General features: G+C 55.8%; 4 protein-coding genes across 4 annotated transcripts; 1 reads left to right on the top strand and 3 right to left on the bottom strand.

The window, feature by feature from the left end:
* Positions 1 to 2,205: 2,205 nt before the first annotated feature.
* Positions 2,206 to 4,138, bottom strand: CkaCkLH20_06911 (uncharacterized protein; the record flags this gene model as incomplete). The annotated part of the gene is made up of 2 exons (XM_038889628.1): positions 2,206 to 3,176; positions 3,400 to 4,138. The coding sequence occupies 2 exons, from the start codon at positions 4,136 to 4,138 to the stop codon at positions 2,206 to 2,208; spliced, it is 1,710 nt and encodes a 569-aa protein (XP_038744991.1).
* Positions 4,139 to 5,139: 1,001 nt separating this feature from the next.
* CkaCkLH20_06910 (uncharacterized protein) lies at positions 5,140 to 6,342 on the bottom strand (the record flags this gene model as incomplete). Its single annotated transcript, XM_038889627.1, has 1 exon — positions 5,140 to 6,342. One exon carries the CDS (start codon positions 6,340 to 6,342, stop codon positions 5,140 to 5,142), a length of 1,203 nt encoding a protein of 400 aa, XP_038744990.1.
* A 664-nt stretch (positions 6,343 to 7,006) lies between these two features.
* On the top strand, positions 7,007 to 7,726 carry CkaCkLH20_06909 (uncharacterized protein; the record flags this gene model as incomplete). The annotated part of the gene is made up of 3 exons (XM_038889626.1): positions 7,007 to 7,305; positions 7,359 to 7,525; positions 7,578 to 7,726. 3 exons carry the CDS (start codon positions 7,007 to 7,009, stop codon positions 7,724 to 7,726), a joined length of 615 nt encoding a protein of 204 aa, XP_038744989.1.
* A 405-nt stretch (positions 7,727 to 8,131) lies between these two features.
* Positions 8,132 to 14,557, bottom strand: CkaCkLH20_06908 (uncharacterized protein; the record flags this gene model as incomplete). Its single annotated transcript, XM_038889625.1, has 11 exons — positions 8,132 to 8,280; positions 8,332 to 8,925; positions 8,984 to 9,240; positions 9,293 to 9,733; positions 9,789 to 10,127; positions 11,616 to 12,799; positions 12,850 to 13,335; positions 13,382 to 13,684; positions 13,732 to 13,948; positions 13,997 to 14,285; positions 14,458 to 14,557. The coding sequence occupies 11 exons, from the start codon at positions 14,555 to 14,557 to the stop codon at positions 8,132 to 8,134; spliced, it is 4,359 nt and encodes a 1,452-aa protein (XP_038744988.1).

The following is a 14,557-nucleotide window of genomic DNA, read 5'->3' as shown; positions in this document are numbered from 1 at the left end:
AGCAGAACGCAGGAGATTAGACACCCCCGTGGATCGTGCCAATAGGATCGCGTCCTGCGAAATGCTTCTGCCTGGAGAACCGCAATGCAAGGGTTCAGCCTTGAAACGGCTCTGCTGGGCCTCACAGCGGCATGCCGTTTCGCGGGGGTGGGATGCCACAACGGAACCAACTCCGTGGTCGACAAAAGACCCTCCGAAAACCGCTCAGGACACCAGCGCAGGAGGTTGCGGGGAGGATTGTCACACTTACGGCCGTAGGTGTGAGTGATTTACTAGAGGATGTTCCCACGTCCATACCTTCCAGATATTGAGATCTCCGTAGGGCAGAAAGACAGACCGGGCCGTGACGCGATGCGGCCTTGCCAGGCTGATCAAGCGGAGTCGAGTCCTCAGATGCCGCCACGTCCCAAAAGACGTGTCGTGACCCTAAACGTGCCTGACGTCCTCTCGCAAAACGCCCAATAAGAACACCCCATTGCAAGAAATGAAGCTCTCCAAGGTGGGTTGCGCCTGTCAGCCTGCTTCCGGCGGCGTGCATGCGCGTGATGGTGTGATGCGGCGGGCCTGGAAGACTTTGTGTAACCTGACATGCATCCCCTGTGTCTTTTAACCGCTCAACAGCAACGTCTGGAGGGGAAGCGGTCTGTCTACGTTACACACGCGCGTTTAATTTGACGTGACATTTTCCCGGCGGCCGCGCAGATCTTCCTTACACTGCACATCAATTCCAAATCCGCCAGAACTGTGACGCCGAGTGACAATCCGCTCGGCTCGCGGCTTCGGGCTCAACACGTCACAAAACCCTCCCTAAAAAGGAAATATTCCAGACTTCTTCGTAGAGTCCGAACCTACCAATCAATATTTTCCCACGGTTCAAACAACCAAACACGCGATAAATGTGCCGTATCAACTCGTGATGTGGGAGAAGCGAAAGCTATTTCTGGCTCCCGAATAACCCGGCGAACCCCTTCTTCCCGATTGCCCCTTTGGGTAGGTGGGTCAGAGTCCGAGGTCCCGGTCCGCGCCGCAAGGAAAAAAACCGGGGACGACGGGACGTGCCCACAAATAGAACGCTGCATTAAGGTTTTCCGGGCCCGAGGGCCCGTGGAAAAGTCCGGGATGCTACGGTAACGTAACCAACGGCCGGGGCCGCCAAGCATCCCATGCCTTCCTTTCACGGCCAACCCCCTAACTTCACAGCAATGTTTTTCACGACTACCGTCATCAATCCATACCTCCAGCAGCATTTGCATCTCCTGAGCTCAAAAGCGCATGACCTTATTACAGATCCGGGGGCTTCTGAATAAGGTAGTGGGAGATCATCTGCCCAATGGGATTCCGGGGTGTACGACTTTCCCGATTAGACCGCGGACGAGCTGTGATTCGCGGGCGGTCCAAATCACCTTCCTTGTCCTCGCGTCCAATGAGAATCGGACAGTGATGCTTTCCCTTCCAAACCGTGAGCCCTTTTGTTTCTCCCCCGGCTTCTGAACCAAAAGGTCCAGGCCACCGAACTTCCTCTGAATCAGTAACGTTGCAAGTGGGCGGGCAGGCGGGCGGGCGGGCGTGGGAAGACAACAACCGAGCGGGGTTCCGCCCGCCGCCGCGACTGACGACATTGTTGTCCAGCGCGGCCGCCCGGGTCTATGAAACACCGCACAAGGCAGCGACGTTTCTGGCCGAGTTTGCAGATAAGCGGTGTTGTTCGTCCCTCATTGGCCCGAACAGCTCACGGAAGAAGTTCCTGGCCGGTAAGGGATAGGGCGAGGCAAGACGAGAGGGTGGGCAGCGTACGGCCCTGTAGGGCCCGCACATGCAGAGAGTGGCTTGCATGCCGTCCTGCCGGGGCGCGGCGCAGACGCGACCCTGCGAGAGACGGGACGGGGAGATGGTATCGATTGTTTGCCGAAAACTGTGCGCTGGCTGGGGGTGATGGAATATCCGAGGAAGATGCGCGGAAGAGGTACCCATGACATGTGTCATCCGAGTACTTACATGGTGGCTTGTTTGTGGCATCACTGTCTGCTGTATGAGTTTACAGAAGGTCTGTTCAGGCAGGGTAATCAGAAGTTTGATGATTTCATTGTTCTCAAGAGAAGAAACTGTGACGCAACGCCTTGTACGCCTGACCTTTGTACCCAATTTGCCCCTAACCCATGATGCCATATTGAAATCCGTAGCCACATCGCTGTCTGTATCTATTCGTCAGACGTATGCCAGATCTAACAGGGGCACTCCGTACACATGCTCTCTAAGCAAAGCTTTCAGGAGAGCCCGCTCGTCTTGCTGCTTGATACGCAAACCCCTCACATCGAGTACTTTGCAGAGAGCGAGATCCTCATCATGAAGAAGGTCGACGTGCTCCGGCTCAGGACCGATGACCAATGAGAGACACTGCCCATAGTATCCGCGGTCGAACACGATGCCCATCAAGACCAGGTCCATTTCGCAGAGCTTCGATATCACTGACCCCACGAGACAAGCCCAAATCATGACCGGCCTGAGAGCCTCCATGGATGGCAGGTCGTCGTCGCCTTCATCTTTGTCATCCCCTCCCCACAGCCGCCCCTCTCGCGCCTCTCGCTTTTGCAGTTTCTGCACGACGTTGTGCACTGAGGCTGAGAGGAGGTTCAGGGGCACAGCGTGGACCATCGGATTGCGCGGCTCATCGGGCACCAGGATCTCCAGGTAGACGATGGCAGCCGCGCGGAGTACCGGTTCCAAGAGGTTCGCCGCGGGCGCGGGGACAGGTCTCATCGTGTGTAAGCTCCGCACCATGGCGGCAGCGACCGCTTCTGAACTCCCGAGGTCTGCGGCGATGATGAGCTCGTCCACCTCGTCCAGTGTAGCGTTTACGCAGTCGGACCGCAGCGGCCCCGGATACCGCACGAGTTGGTATTCGCACCACAGCCACTCTTCTATGAATCCATCAGGATGGAGCAGCAGCTCCCGGCCTGGGTTGGCGAAAGCCAGTCGTAGTACCGCGGCGAAGAGGGACGTGGAAACTATGGCGTCTATGATGCAGGATTCGAGGCCGCACGGTGAGAGGGTGATGGAAACGTCTTCGACAATTTTGGTGCGAATTTGATATGGCAACGCATCTGTTGGAGCTTCGAAGAACCTTGGATAGTCGAGATACGGCATCAGACCCAGATGCGCAGCTCCCTTGACATCGGCTCTATTCTTGATGTTAGTCAACTTCTAAGCTTTTCAGGGCGCTTACTTGCCTTCGAATCTCGTTGAGCGCGAAATTCCAATCTGCCCTCATCCCTCCTTCCAGATCTATCAGCTGTTTGAGGCCCTGCATATGGAGCTTCCAGTGATCATATCTCCCCACGTTCCATCCCGCAGAGGCCAACGAAGACACACATTCGAGAATTCCCTGATCGAACCCTGAACTCATTGTATGGTCTGAGAGTCGGTCGTTGACTAAGCTGCAGACCTTGGAGACGTGATACAGGAGTTCGGGAGACGTCCACTCTCCGTGCAAGAATATCTCGGCGTAACAGGCCGTCATGATGATGCAACTGAGACTGGTCTCACTGGACTTGATCCTCTCGATGAATGACGAACTGCGAACGGGGTTGTACTCGAGAATCTGCTCGAAGGGATACATCTTCGTTGGTGCGAATTTGAGATAGAGGTGGACGAGACGCTTCTCGTTCTCGGAAAGGTTTCCCATCCAGGGACAAAGCCATGAATTGGGGCTCCTGGGTATCCGAGATACCTCGTCGAACCTTGGTACTTGAAAGACGTCATCCCGAGCGCTGTCTTGTTTGGGGGACTCCCAGACAAAGACGGGTTCCTGGGTTCTTTTTGTTGCTCTTCCTTTTCGTTCGCGATGCTTCTCGTCGTCCTGTGAACTTTGAGAACCCTTGCTACGTCTTGAAACGCTCCTCCGCGGCTCTTTCGGTTTGTTTGAGAACTTGAATCGCTGCCCCGGCGGGCGAGTATTGTCCGGGTTGCCGGGTTCGTCCTGGCTCGAGGTGTCGTCCGAGGCCGCGGAGGTGTTGATGAACTGTATCCCCTGGTGTTTCGTCTTGGAGACCTGGAGTCCCCTCCGCGTTGAGACAAGATTCCCGTTAAGGACAGTTGAGTTGAAGTGGTCCATGTTGGTAACAAACATTGAGAATGTCATGCGGTTGAACAGCTGCGGAAACACTGCATCTCTTCAAGCCAAGTGACTTTAATCAACGTCTTAGACGACGGATACAGACAACTCTTTATGGCATCACTTCCATAATGGTTGAAGGTATATCGAACGAATGGCGTATATTCGACCAATCAGCATGAGAGTTGTTCAAGCAAAAAGACATCTTGCATATCACAACTCCAACTCTGGGGGCTATACCCAGAATGGAAGAGTTTCCTCTTCCGGCTCTTGTACGGAGGATTCTTGGTATAGAGATACCTACGCCTACAACTGCACGGTTGTGCGGGGAGCTCAATGTAGCGTGTCGAACCACACAGCATTCCAGTATGGAGAGTTTATCGATGGGTTTTTGCGAAATGCTGCTGCCTGTTTGCTGTCTCCGGACCCTTGCTGCAGTTTCCGAGGGTGACCGGGGTTCGGCATGACACCCAACCGACTTGACCCCCGGCCGTTTCCTGCGGGCTGGGGGTTCTAGAGCTGTCGACACAACGTTGAGCTATTTACAGCCCCCAATACCAGAGGTGTGACGCAGTAAGAAGCTAATCGTTCCCGGTCATGAAGTATGTGGGATGCATGTCAGACATTTGGCGTGATGGTAATTCTCGTCTCTTGCTCCCGGAATGGCGCGAGCGTTCGACCATTCACTCGAGGGAACCCGTTCCGTCCGGCAGTGGCACTCTCGTGCTCCCCACACCGCGTGTTATCGTGAAATCTGGTTTTTTGACCGGTGCATATGACGTGAGTCGGCCCTATGAGCATGTAGGGCTCGAGCAAAAGTTCGTGTTACACAAGCGCATGCATCGTCTAGGATCACTCTGCGCCTCCGCCCGGTAGGTATGGCGATCCGCCGACTTGCCAACACCGGAGGGTCAGCTCAGCGGGAAGTGCCTCGGGCCCGGCAACCCGACCCAACACGGCCCCACCGCGGACATTGAGTTGACGAGTTGACGGCGGTGACGATGTAAGCGTAGCATTTCTGGTGGGTGCTAATAGAACACATCGCCTTTCATCAGAACCCGTGCAGTGCGGTGGAGATCTGCTGACTTGATTTTGGTTCCCTCGAAGGTGGTTCCAATGTCCACTTTCCCACTCGGATGCCCAATGCTGACAGAATGCTTCGAACGACTTCCCACTATCTGAGCAGCGAGAGTTCCCGGCAGCTGACTGGCGGCACCGAGACACAATGCAAGTGTCAGGGGAACAGCCTTATGGGCCTGACCCATGGACATTGCCAGGCAACGAATATCAACCTCGGGCGAGCCAGTGTCGGAGAAGAGGATGACAACTTTGGGAACACTTTCGATGTCAGGATCCAGGCCCATTGCAGAAGCCCCCGCGCGCCGGATTTCCTCCAAGAATGACTTGAGATGTGCGTCGGCTTCGATAAGTTGCGGCGTCAGTTCTTCAGCGGCAGGAATGTCCAAGTCCGAAGCTTTAACGAAGACGCCAGGATTGCTGACGTCTACCAAGGATGCCTCTACGGCTCTACCATTTGATAGCTGCAGCCAATCGCAAGCATTGCCAGTAGGGAGTGCCTTGCCCGTCTTGGCTCCGGCAGGGTCCAGAAAGCTCAACGTGATGGGCGAGTTCGTGTCAGGAACACCGTCCATGGCGTAGTCGCCGTCAGAGCAGTACTTGAGCGGGCTCCTATCAACTCTGAAGCGCGATAAAACAACCTTGGAGGTGTTGGTGTTGAAGATGCGAACAACGGCGAATTTCAATCCTTCGACTTCTTCGATGTGCGGATTAGGAATGAGTCCTTCATCCAGGCTCGTGGGGCCAACAGCGGACGACATGTTGCCGCAGTTTCCCGCCATATCAAGGCGTCCGTCCTTGATGCCGACCCGGACGAAGGTGTAGTCCACATCAACACCGGGTTGTGACGGCGGTGAGAGCACGATAATCTTGGAAGTCGAGGAGATGCCAGAGCCAATGCCGTTTAATTGGCGACCGTAAGGATCCGGAGACCCCATAGCGGCCGGGAGGACGGTGTGCCAATCGTTTTCCGGGGGTAGATGGCGTCGGTGGATGACCAGCCCATTCGACGTGCCGCCTCGAACGAAGATTGCGGGGAATGAGCCCGACGCATGCTGACGTGACGATGTCATGGCCTTGACGGGCACTGGTGATTTGACAAGGCCGGGTGGTCTGATAAGGGTTCTGATAATGCCGCACCGACTAAGCGACATGGTGAATCACGGAGTGAACGTCTGGTTGAAGATACCGTGCATGATACCGGGTGAGCTCTTTAGCGGGAAGGTAATACGAGTGGTTGGGAGATGAGTGTCGACGGCTAAATTGACGTGAAGTCGTGCCGGAATTCGGGAGGATATCATGGGTCTATTAATAGGGGCGACCGCTGTAGGGCAGTCGCTACACAGCACGAACTTGGCTAAAGCGCCAAGTCGGGAAGCTGCCAAGGGTCAAGCATTCTCCTCCCGAACCCGAGCCCGACTTTTCCTTCCCGTCTTCATGGTAGAAATATAGGTCACATCCCATTTCATTTTTCTTGTCGACCTTCAGTTTATTTGAGAACAGATGGATTGAAATTAGATAGCTACCTAGGCGATAGATCACCATGTCCGAGAGAAGGATCGCCGGCCGAATCGCACCCGAATCGGCACCGGTTGAAGCCACCGGATATGAGGCGTGTAAGACCGTCTGATCTCGACTTTCCAGGCCTGGAGATAAGCAGAAACATCCGATTGAAACAAGCTTAAGTGAATAAGGATTGAGACATATACTAGACGAGCTGCGAACCCCTCACTCATCCCACTCCCAACTCACTTCATTTCACTTATCGCGACAAGCCATAACATCTGACAATAATTTTCACATCATCACACAACAAAAATGAACCCATATGTCGAAGTAACACTCAGCTGGCTCCTCAAGAGCTCCCGAGGCCATGACGCAAAGGCATTCTGCAGAACCCCGGCCTTCGCCGCGCACAAAGAACAAACCATCACCGTGACCTCCCCGGACTGCGGCCCCTCGCCCGCCGCGCTCGCCCCGGCGTACATCAGCGAGGGCGGCGGCCGGATCCCCGCGCTCTCGTGGACGGCGCAGCCGGACATCGAGAGCAAGGTAAGGGAGTGGCTCATCGTGTCGGAGGACCCCGACGCGCCCTTGCCGACGCCCATTTGCCACGGGTGAGTTTGTGTATCCCGAGGAGAAGGTCGGAGTAGATGCTGATCGTTAATAGCGTCTACGGCGGTATCGCACCGGACCGTAGAGGGGTCAGCGCTGAGGATTTTGAGATTGAGGATGAGGCCAGGTCACTCCTCAAGGGCGGCTTCCACTGGGGTAAGGGACGCAGGGAGGGCGTGTATGTCGCGCCTAGGCCGTTAATGAATCACGGGCCGCATAGATGTAAGTTTTATCTCGAAGGTCGTCGCTTTTTTGTCGAATGCTAACTGGGCAGACTTCTTCGAAGTGGTGGCTTTGAGCGAGCAACTGGACAAGAAATTGTTGGAATCTCGAGCCACGAGGGAGCAGGTTGCAGAGGCTATCAACGGGAAGGTTTTAGGTTGGGGCATGTGGACTGGGAGCGCGGAGAGAAAGTGGAGTTGAGGAGGAGAATAGCACCATTCGGTCCTGGTTTGGGGGACTTATTGTGCCTTGAGCTTCTGCAATTCTCTCAGTGTTCACTCACACTCGAGGTTCCCTGCGGATCTTACTCAAGGAACACATATCGATAATACAACATTTCTGAACGGACTCGTTCTGGTATAATAAATTGTGACGAATAAAACCTCTTCAAAACGCGTCTCATTCACCTATCAAGTCGTCCCAATCATCACGAAATTATCTCAATTATGTTACCCAATCTGTCCATTTAGAACAAGAAACCAACACCAAGTAACCAACACCCTAACCCCTTTTCAAGACACAAAACCTGATAGAAACTCACCTGTACGCCGGCTCTGCTGCCAAACAAAACCCCAGAACATGAAAAGAAGGATGAAGAAAAGTACCCTACGAAAGCCCCAGAAAGTTGGGCTCCCCCGCCCCTCCCGCAGTCCAGTCAAAGTCGTCCATAAGCATCGACCAGTCGATATCCTGCAACAGGTCGCTCGTCGGCAACACCGCGCCGGCGTTCGTGTTATTCGCGTCCGTCCCCGCCGCTACCACCAGGTCAGCAACGCTCCCCCCGAACCCGGCCCTCTTACACTCACGCGTACCGCCTTCACCGCCAACGCCCGCCATCACCGGCGCCGCCGCCGCCGCACCCGCACCACCAATCCCCCCTCCGCCTCCCTGTCCCTGCCCCATCCTCGCCCGGTCAAGCTCCTTCTTCCACCTCCTCAACGTCCCGAACGCCAGCACGGCGCCCGTCCGGTGCGGATACCGCGAGATAGGCGCCTCCAGCGGCGCCATGATGTGCCGCAGACTCCAGTACGACTCCGTCATCCTCAGCACCCTCATCGCGAAGTCGCCCTCCTGGACGGAGCACCGCCGCAGCGCCTCCTGCGAGTTGCGGATCGAGACGTCGGCGTTGGCGAGCTCGAGGTCCGTGGCGTGGCCCGACTGGAGCACGTCGAAGATGACCGTCGTCGCGTCCAGGATCGTGCGGAAGACGTGCTGCGGCGCGTGGTGCAGGAAGCGGTGCGCGTCCTCGAGGCGCAGGCCCAGGTTGATGAGGGCCTGCGCCGTGCTGTAGGCGCGGTTGACGTTGTGCCGGAAGACGGACTTGTCGGCGGAGGAGAGCGGGATGAAGTAGTACGACTGCAGCTCGAACTGGACGGCTAGGATGGTGAAGAGGTCGAGGTCTGCGGGACGGTCAGTTCCTTGTTTTTTCTTCGCCAATGTCCGTGGGGTGATCTTCACCTGTGTTGTGCCGTGATTGCAGCTGTCGCAGCTTGTTCAGCTCGTCCTCCAATAGCTGTATGACCGAATCCGACACGCCCTCGCCCTCCTCGGCGACCGAGAACATGGTCCTGTTCAAACGGTTCGAGAACTTCTGCATCTCGTACAGTAACCCAAAGTACCCCAATGAATCAGGTAGAGACCGGCCCCCTGCAGTCCTGTTCACGGCCTCATTGAAGAACCCTGCGGGAGGTGGAAACCCATTACTCGACGCCACCCTACTCTCAAGTCAGCCAAACCAAAGCAACAAACCCTCAGGTGCCGTCATACCTCTGAGCCTGGATGTTATACCCCATCCAGGTGAAACAGGCCTCCTCGTCAGTGATATCCGTCTGGCGGTTCGGGCCGATGCAGAACTCGGGGTGGGTGCCGCGCCCCGTGTGCAGGCCCAGCAGCAGGGCGGCGTTCTGGGCGATGGCGACGTACGAGGACGAGGGGTCGTTGAGGAAACGGATGGTGGGGAGCGGCCAGGTGCAGAGGACCAGCAGGGCGTCGATGGTGGAGATGCTGATGGGCGGGTTCGAGACGGCGCTCCAGACCTCGCGGGGGAGGTTCTCGACCAGGAACTGGAACAGGCCCGGGTCCGTCTTGGCGTAGCGCCGCGACGAGACGGCGATGATGGTCCAGAAGAGGATCGGGCTCAGCTTGTACAGCTTGTCCGGGTCCTGGGACCGGACGATGGGGAAGTAGGGGTGGAAGTGTTCGAAGTAGCTGCGGACTTTGTCAGTAACCGGGAGCGTTTCTCGTGCCTGGATGAGGGACTCACTGATCGAAATAGAAATCGATGTCCTCGCTGGACAAAACCTTGGAGCCGAGCGCCCTCGGCTGCGCCGGATGCCTCGCCGGTCCGGTCGGGGTCGTATGTGAAGTCAAGGTCGGGGTGGGGACCTGCTCGGCCGGTCTCGAGTGAACGGGCGACAACGCCGGCAGACTCACCCTTCCCGCCGAGGGCGGCGGGCGTTCCGCGAAAGCGCTGGCCGGGTACGCGGTGCCAGGGCTCGGTAGCGGGAGTGCGGCGGGCGGGAGGACGCCGGCGGTGGAGACGGGACTTGGGTTGACGGCATTTTTGATGGTCTGGACCTCCTTTTCGAGCTGTTCGAGTTTACTGTGGACGTCACACGGCAACGCATCAGATTAACGGTTTCACCACGGGGGAATTCCAGGATGAGAGAAGTGAGAGACTGTAAGAAGAAAAGGAAAGGGGGTGGTTAAGGGCAACCTTCTTCTGGTTATGCGCTTGTGGGATTTGTCAATGACACATTGGATCCCGAGCTTGGCGCAACGCTGGCATGGTTTGTTGGGTGTCAGGCTCGCGTTGCATTTCACCTATTTGCCGGTGCGTTCACGGCGCCTCCAATTAGCGACTGAGTTACTTGTATTTTAAACATCGGAAGTATACACGGGACGTAAGACACGCGGTGGTATGTATGATAATGCTGTTCACCGTGGTACCTGGCCATGAGAACGCCAGGCCAATTGGAAGTGAAGCCGGCATGGTACAGGGACATGAGTGAGCCAAGGCGTGACAAGAGCCAGGTACTTTGGACCAGCACAGATGGTATCAAGGTAATAGGCCTGTACAAAAGGGAGGATGCAAAAAGAAAATGATAGGGATATATAAAAAGCCCACCTTGGAATCTCGACAGCTGGTGCAAGCCGTGTTACGCCGGATCCGGTTCGGCACGGGGGGACTCGGCGAGGTGTCCCTATGCGCCGACGCGGGGCTCTTGAGCGGCGGGTCCATGAGTTTGTTTGGTGTTTTGGTTTGCACTGAAGCAAGGTAGATGAAGTAGGGTGCGCCAGCGCGCGCGTGCGCCTGGCCGGGGCTGCCGGGGGAGTCGAGGCCCGATGAACCCTCTCTGTCTGTCAGTCCTCGGTCTCGAAATTGGAATCCTCGGAGATCGGAGAGCTTGCTCAAAAGGTCGTTCGCATTCCGTGGTATCCGGTTGGACCTGGGCGTCTTCGGTCTGCTCTGCGGTGAACTGACGATGAGAAAGTGTGGAGAGAGAGTGGAAAGTCGGTGCGGTTTCGGCAAAATGATGAGAAATGCAAAGGTGCCCACTCGCTGGGGGAAAAGAGGAGGCGGGAGGCGGAGGCGCAGGCGGCACGTCATTGGGGCGCTGTCTGGTGGTTGGAGAGCATCACGTGCGCTTACATCTCCCGGCCTCGAAGGATTCGGCGGTGATGAGGGACAAAGAGTTAAACCAAAACCGTCTGGGCTTAATCCATGAGGCAAATTCCGTTGTTTCGGGATTTTCGTGGTTTAGAAAATGTGGATAGTTCGTGATGAAATGTCTGGTGTTTTGATTCTTTGAGTGAGATGCGTCATGTCATGATACTACCTTTCTACAAATGCGCCACCAGCCTCCAGAAAGCAGCACTTTGCGCGTCTGCCGTCATCCCATCCTGCTTCCATTACGACCGATCGCCGTCGAACCCCCATATGCACCCGTTTCCGTTTCCTTCTCCCTCGTTCATTCCATCATGGGTATCATCCATAACCCCGAGAACCCAAGAGCCCAAAATGACTCGTTTGTGAGGTAAAGGAACCTAGTAACCGCATCTTCCGTCCAGTCCCAGCCCTTTTCTCTACTCTTTTGCCCCTGATCCCACCAAATCTGCCCCCGTCACCGTCGCCTCTTCCCCGCCCGGATTTGTCCATGTCATGTCGCTCAGGCTGCTGAGCATGCTCCACGGATCGATGCCGCCGACCGAGTCAAAGTCGATAAACGAGACCGGGTCGGCGCTCGGCGCGTATTGCAGACCCCTCGAATCCCACGTCGACGAGACGCCCGCCATATGCGCCTGGATGCTCGTGATGTCGATAATCTCGTTTACCTGGCCGTTTCCACCGTGACTGGTACCGGTGCCGGTGCCATTGACATTCCCGTTGTTTTGAGTGCCCTGGACCCCGTCGTCCGGGGTCGTGCTGCCCGGTCCGTATCCCGGCGGTGTGGTGTTACTACTCCCGATCGATTGTGACGGTGTGCTTTTATTCATGTAGATAAGAGATGGCGGGGACGGCGACGTCGAGTTTGTCCTGTGCGGCAAAGTGACATTCGGCAGCGACCCGGTCTTGGGCATCGCTCCTGAATTCGGTAGAAAGCCTACTGCGAAACCCCCGACACCGTCGTTGGCGGGCCCATTGCTCGATGGGGCTGATGCGTTCTTCATCGCGTTGTTCACAGGAAGTGAGCCATAAAATGGACCTCCCTTGGCCTGATTCGCCTCATTACTCGTTGACATAGATGTCCGCCTCCTCTTGTTAGAAACGGGCTCCTCTTGTGGAACGTCTGGTGGATACGGCGAGAAGTTTGGTTGAGAGATACCCGCGGATGCAGGACACCCCGATTGAGGACCAGCCATCGCACCGTGCCATCTTTGGTTCATCCTCGGGTAGTTCTCGTAGGCGGTGCCCTTGGGGTTGCCGAGCGGTAATCTTCCGGGTAGAGGGGGCTGGACTTCTGTATGCTTGGATATCGAGCTTCGAGCCAAGAGAGGAATGTTCGAACACGTCCAGCCGAAGGTGTTCTGGTAGTTGTTCAGACTGGGCACGTCGATGATGCCCGAGAGTCCGTTTCGCTGAATGTCCATAAAGACTTGCTGAAGGAACGCCTGCGTGATCATGTGCTTGCGTCCGATTCCCTCCATCGCCTGGACAATGAATCTAAGGTTCTGCAAGTCCGCCGTGGACATGCCATTTTGAGGGTCGATTTTGGCGTTGTAGACATACACAGATGCCGCCGAGTACAATGATAAAGCTACCAATGGACTTTTCTGTTGATTTGTCAGACGTGAACTCACATACACCGAGGGTCCCAACTTACGTATCCAGAGTTCGTGTGGCTCGTCAGCTTGACGATGTTAACGACTTCTTCCGCCGCAGTCCTTAATCGAAGCTGCGAGGCCGCCTTCAACTGATCCGGCAGTTTATTTTCTTCGATTCTGTCGATCGCCGCGTGGTGCAGACATATGATAGACGCGTGCAGGTTCAGGTTGGTGTGGACAGCCGTCGGATCCTTCATGCTCTGAGGCAGACGGAAGCGCTCAGGCAAGAACATGAAAGCACTGGACAGGAGGTTGTCAATATCCCTGTGCCTCTTCCAGAATTCGCCGTATTCCACGTCCCCCGGTCGGTCGTTTGGCCTTTCCCAGTGGACATGCTTAAGGAGCATGTTAAATACGTAGCAGATTATGACGGCTCCTGCAAATGTCGAGTAGGTCGCCCCCTTGAAGGCCTCCTGGATAGTAGATGTCTTCTCTTCGTGGCCTGAGTTGTATGCTTCCTCGGAAGATGGAAGATGAGTAGTGATCTGTCGAGTTAGTCAGGCCATTGGACAGGAAAATTGCCTCACTTACCTCATTAGGGTCAATCAAGGTTGGCCATCCTGTCGAGATACTAGCATGGCAGTCGATGCAGTACGCTCCCCAGAAGGTCCTACGCCTTTCTTCCAAGTCAACCCATGACGTGGGTGGTGCAAGCGTCGGTGCCATCTCTTTCCCATCCCCATCGATGCGATGCAGACCCATCATCTCTACAAGACGTACGCACTTGGCTGAGCTCATCGCAGCCCTTGTAAAGAACATGCATCTCGCCTCGTCCGTGGCAATCAGCGCCCATGCTTGTGCATGCTGAACCGTCAAAAAGTGCTCGCCGTAGCCCTGCTCCCGGTCAGCATCAACGTATCAAGGCGTCTGTTAAAACTCACCCTCATCTCATCCGCGTCGGCGTACTGCCGAGCCCGCTTGTAGAAAATCTCATGGTACTGAGAATACTTCTCATGCCCGTTCGATGCCATGGCCCAGACGGCGTATTGCAGGCACATTGGCGGCCGCTTATGAGGTGCTGAGTAGAAAGACTGGAGGAAGCGGCCCGGATGAATGACGGGAATGAAATGCGCCTGTCGTTCGAAAAAGCATTTGTTACTACTGAGGTTAGATGGGCTATTGTGGGAAAAGATAGGCGATGCATACAGATCTTCCATCATCTCGAAGGGAGGTAAAGTTTCCGATAATCCGAGTCCGATCAGCTCCCCAGATGATGCGCCAAAGGTTGGCCCCTGAGGTTGAGAGTGAAAGTCGTTTGTAAACCCTGACGATGCGGACGGCGGGTCTTGTGCTTCACCATTCTGCATCGCCATGAACGTGTCCATGTTGATGGTGAAGTCTTCCATACCGACACTGATTCGGCTGTCTAGATCTCCAGCCGTGGGTGCACCGCCGTTGGCCTTGCCGGCCTCCTTGAGGAGATCTTCCACTTGAGCTACACAACGTGAGCAAAGTTCCGCTGTGAGAGTCGACGGGGCTAATACCTAGTCTCTCTTCAAGCTCCTTCACATTCCTCCGCTTAAACGCAGGTTTCCTTCGCGATTCGGGATACACACATTCTCCCTTGACTTTCAAGCAACGAGCACATGCAGGTTTGACTCGATCACACTTGAGCTTCCGGGACCGGCAGGTGACGCAAGCCAGCGGCTCCGAGCCTTGACCGGCAGCACCGGCCTGCTCCGCTTGGTCGCCGGCGTCGGGGTCCAT

This window comes from Colletotrichum karsti (genome assembly GCF_011947395.1).
Source record: "Colletotrichum karsti strain CkLH20 chromosome Unknown Scaffold21, whole genome shotgun sequence".
NCBI classification, from domain to species: domain Eukaryota; kingdom Fungi; phylum Ascomycota; class Sordariomycetes; order Glomerellales; family Glomerellaceae; genus Colletotrichum; species Colletotrichum karsti.
This window is presented reverse-complemented; position numbering and strand designations above follow the sequence as displayed.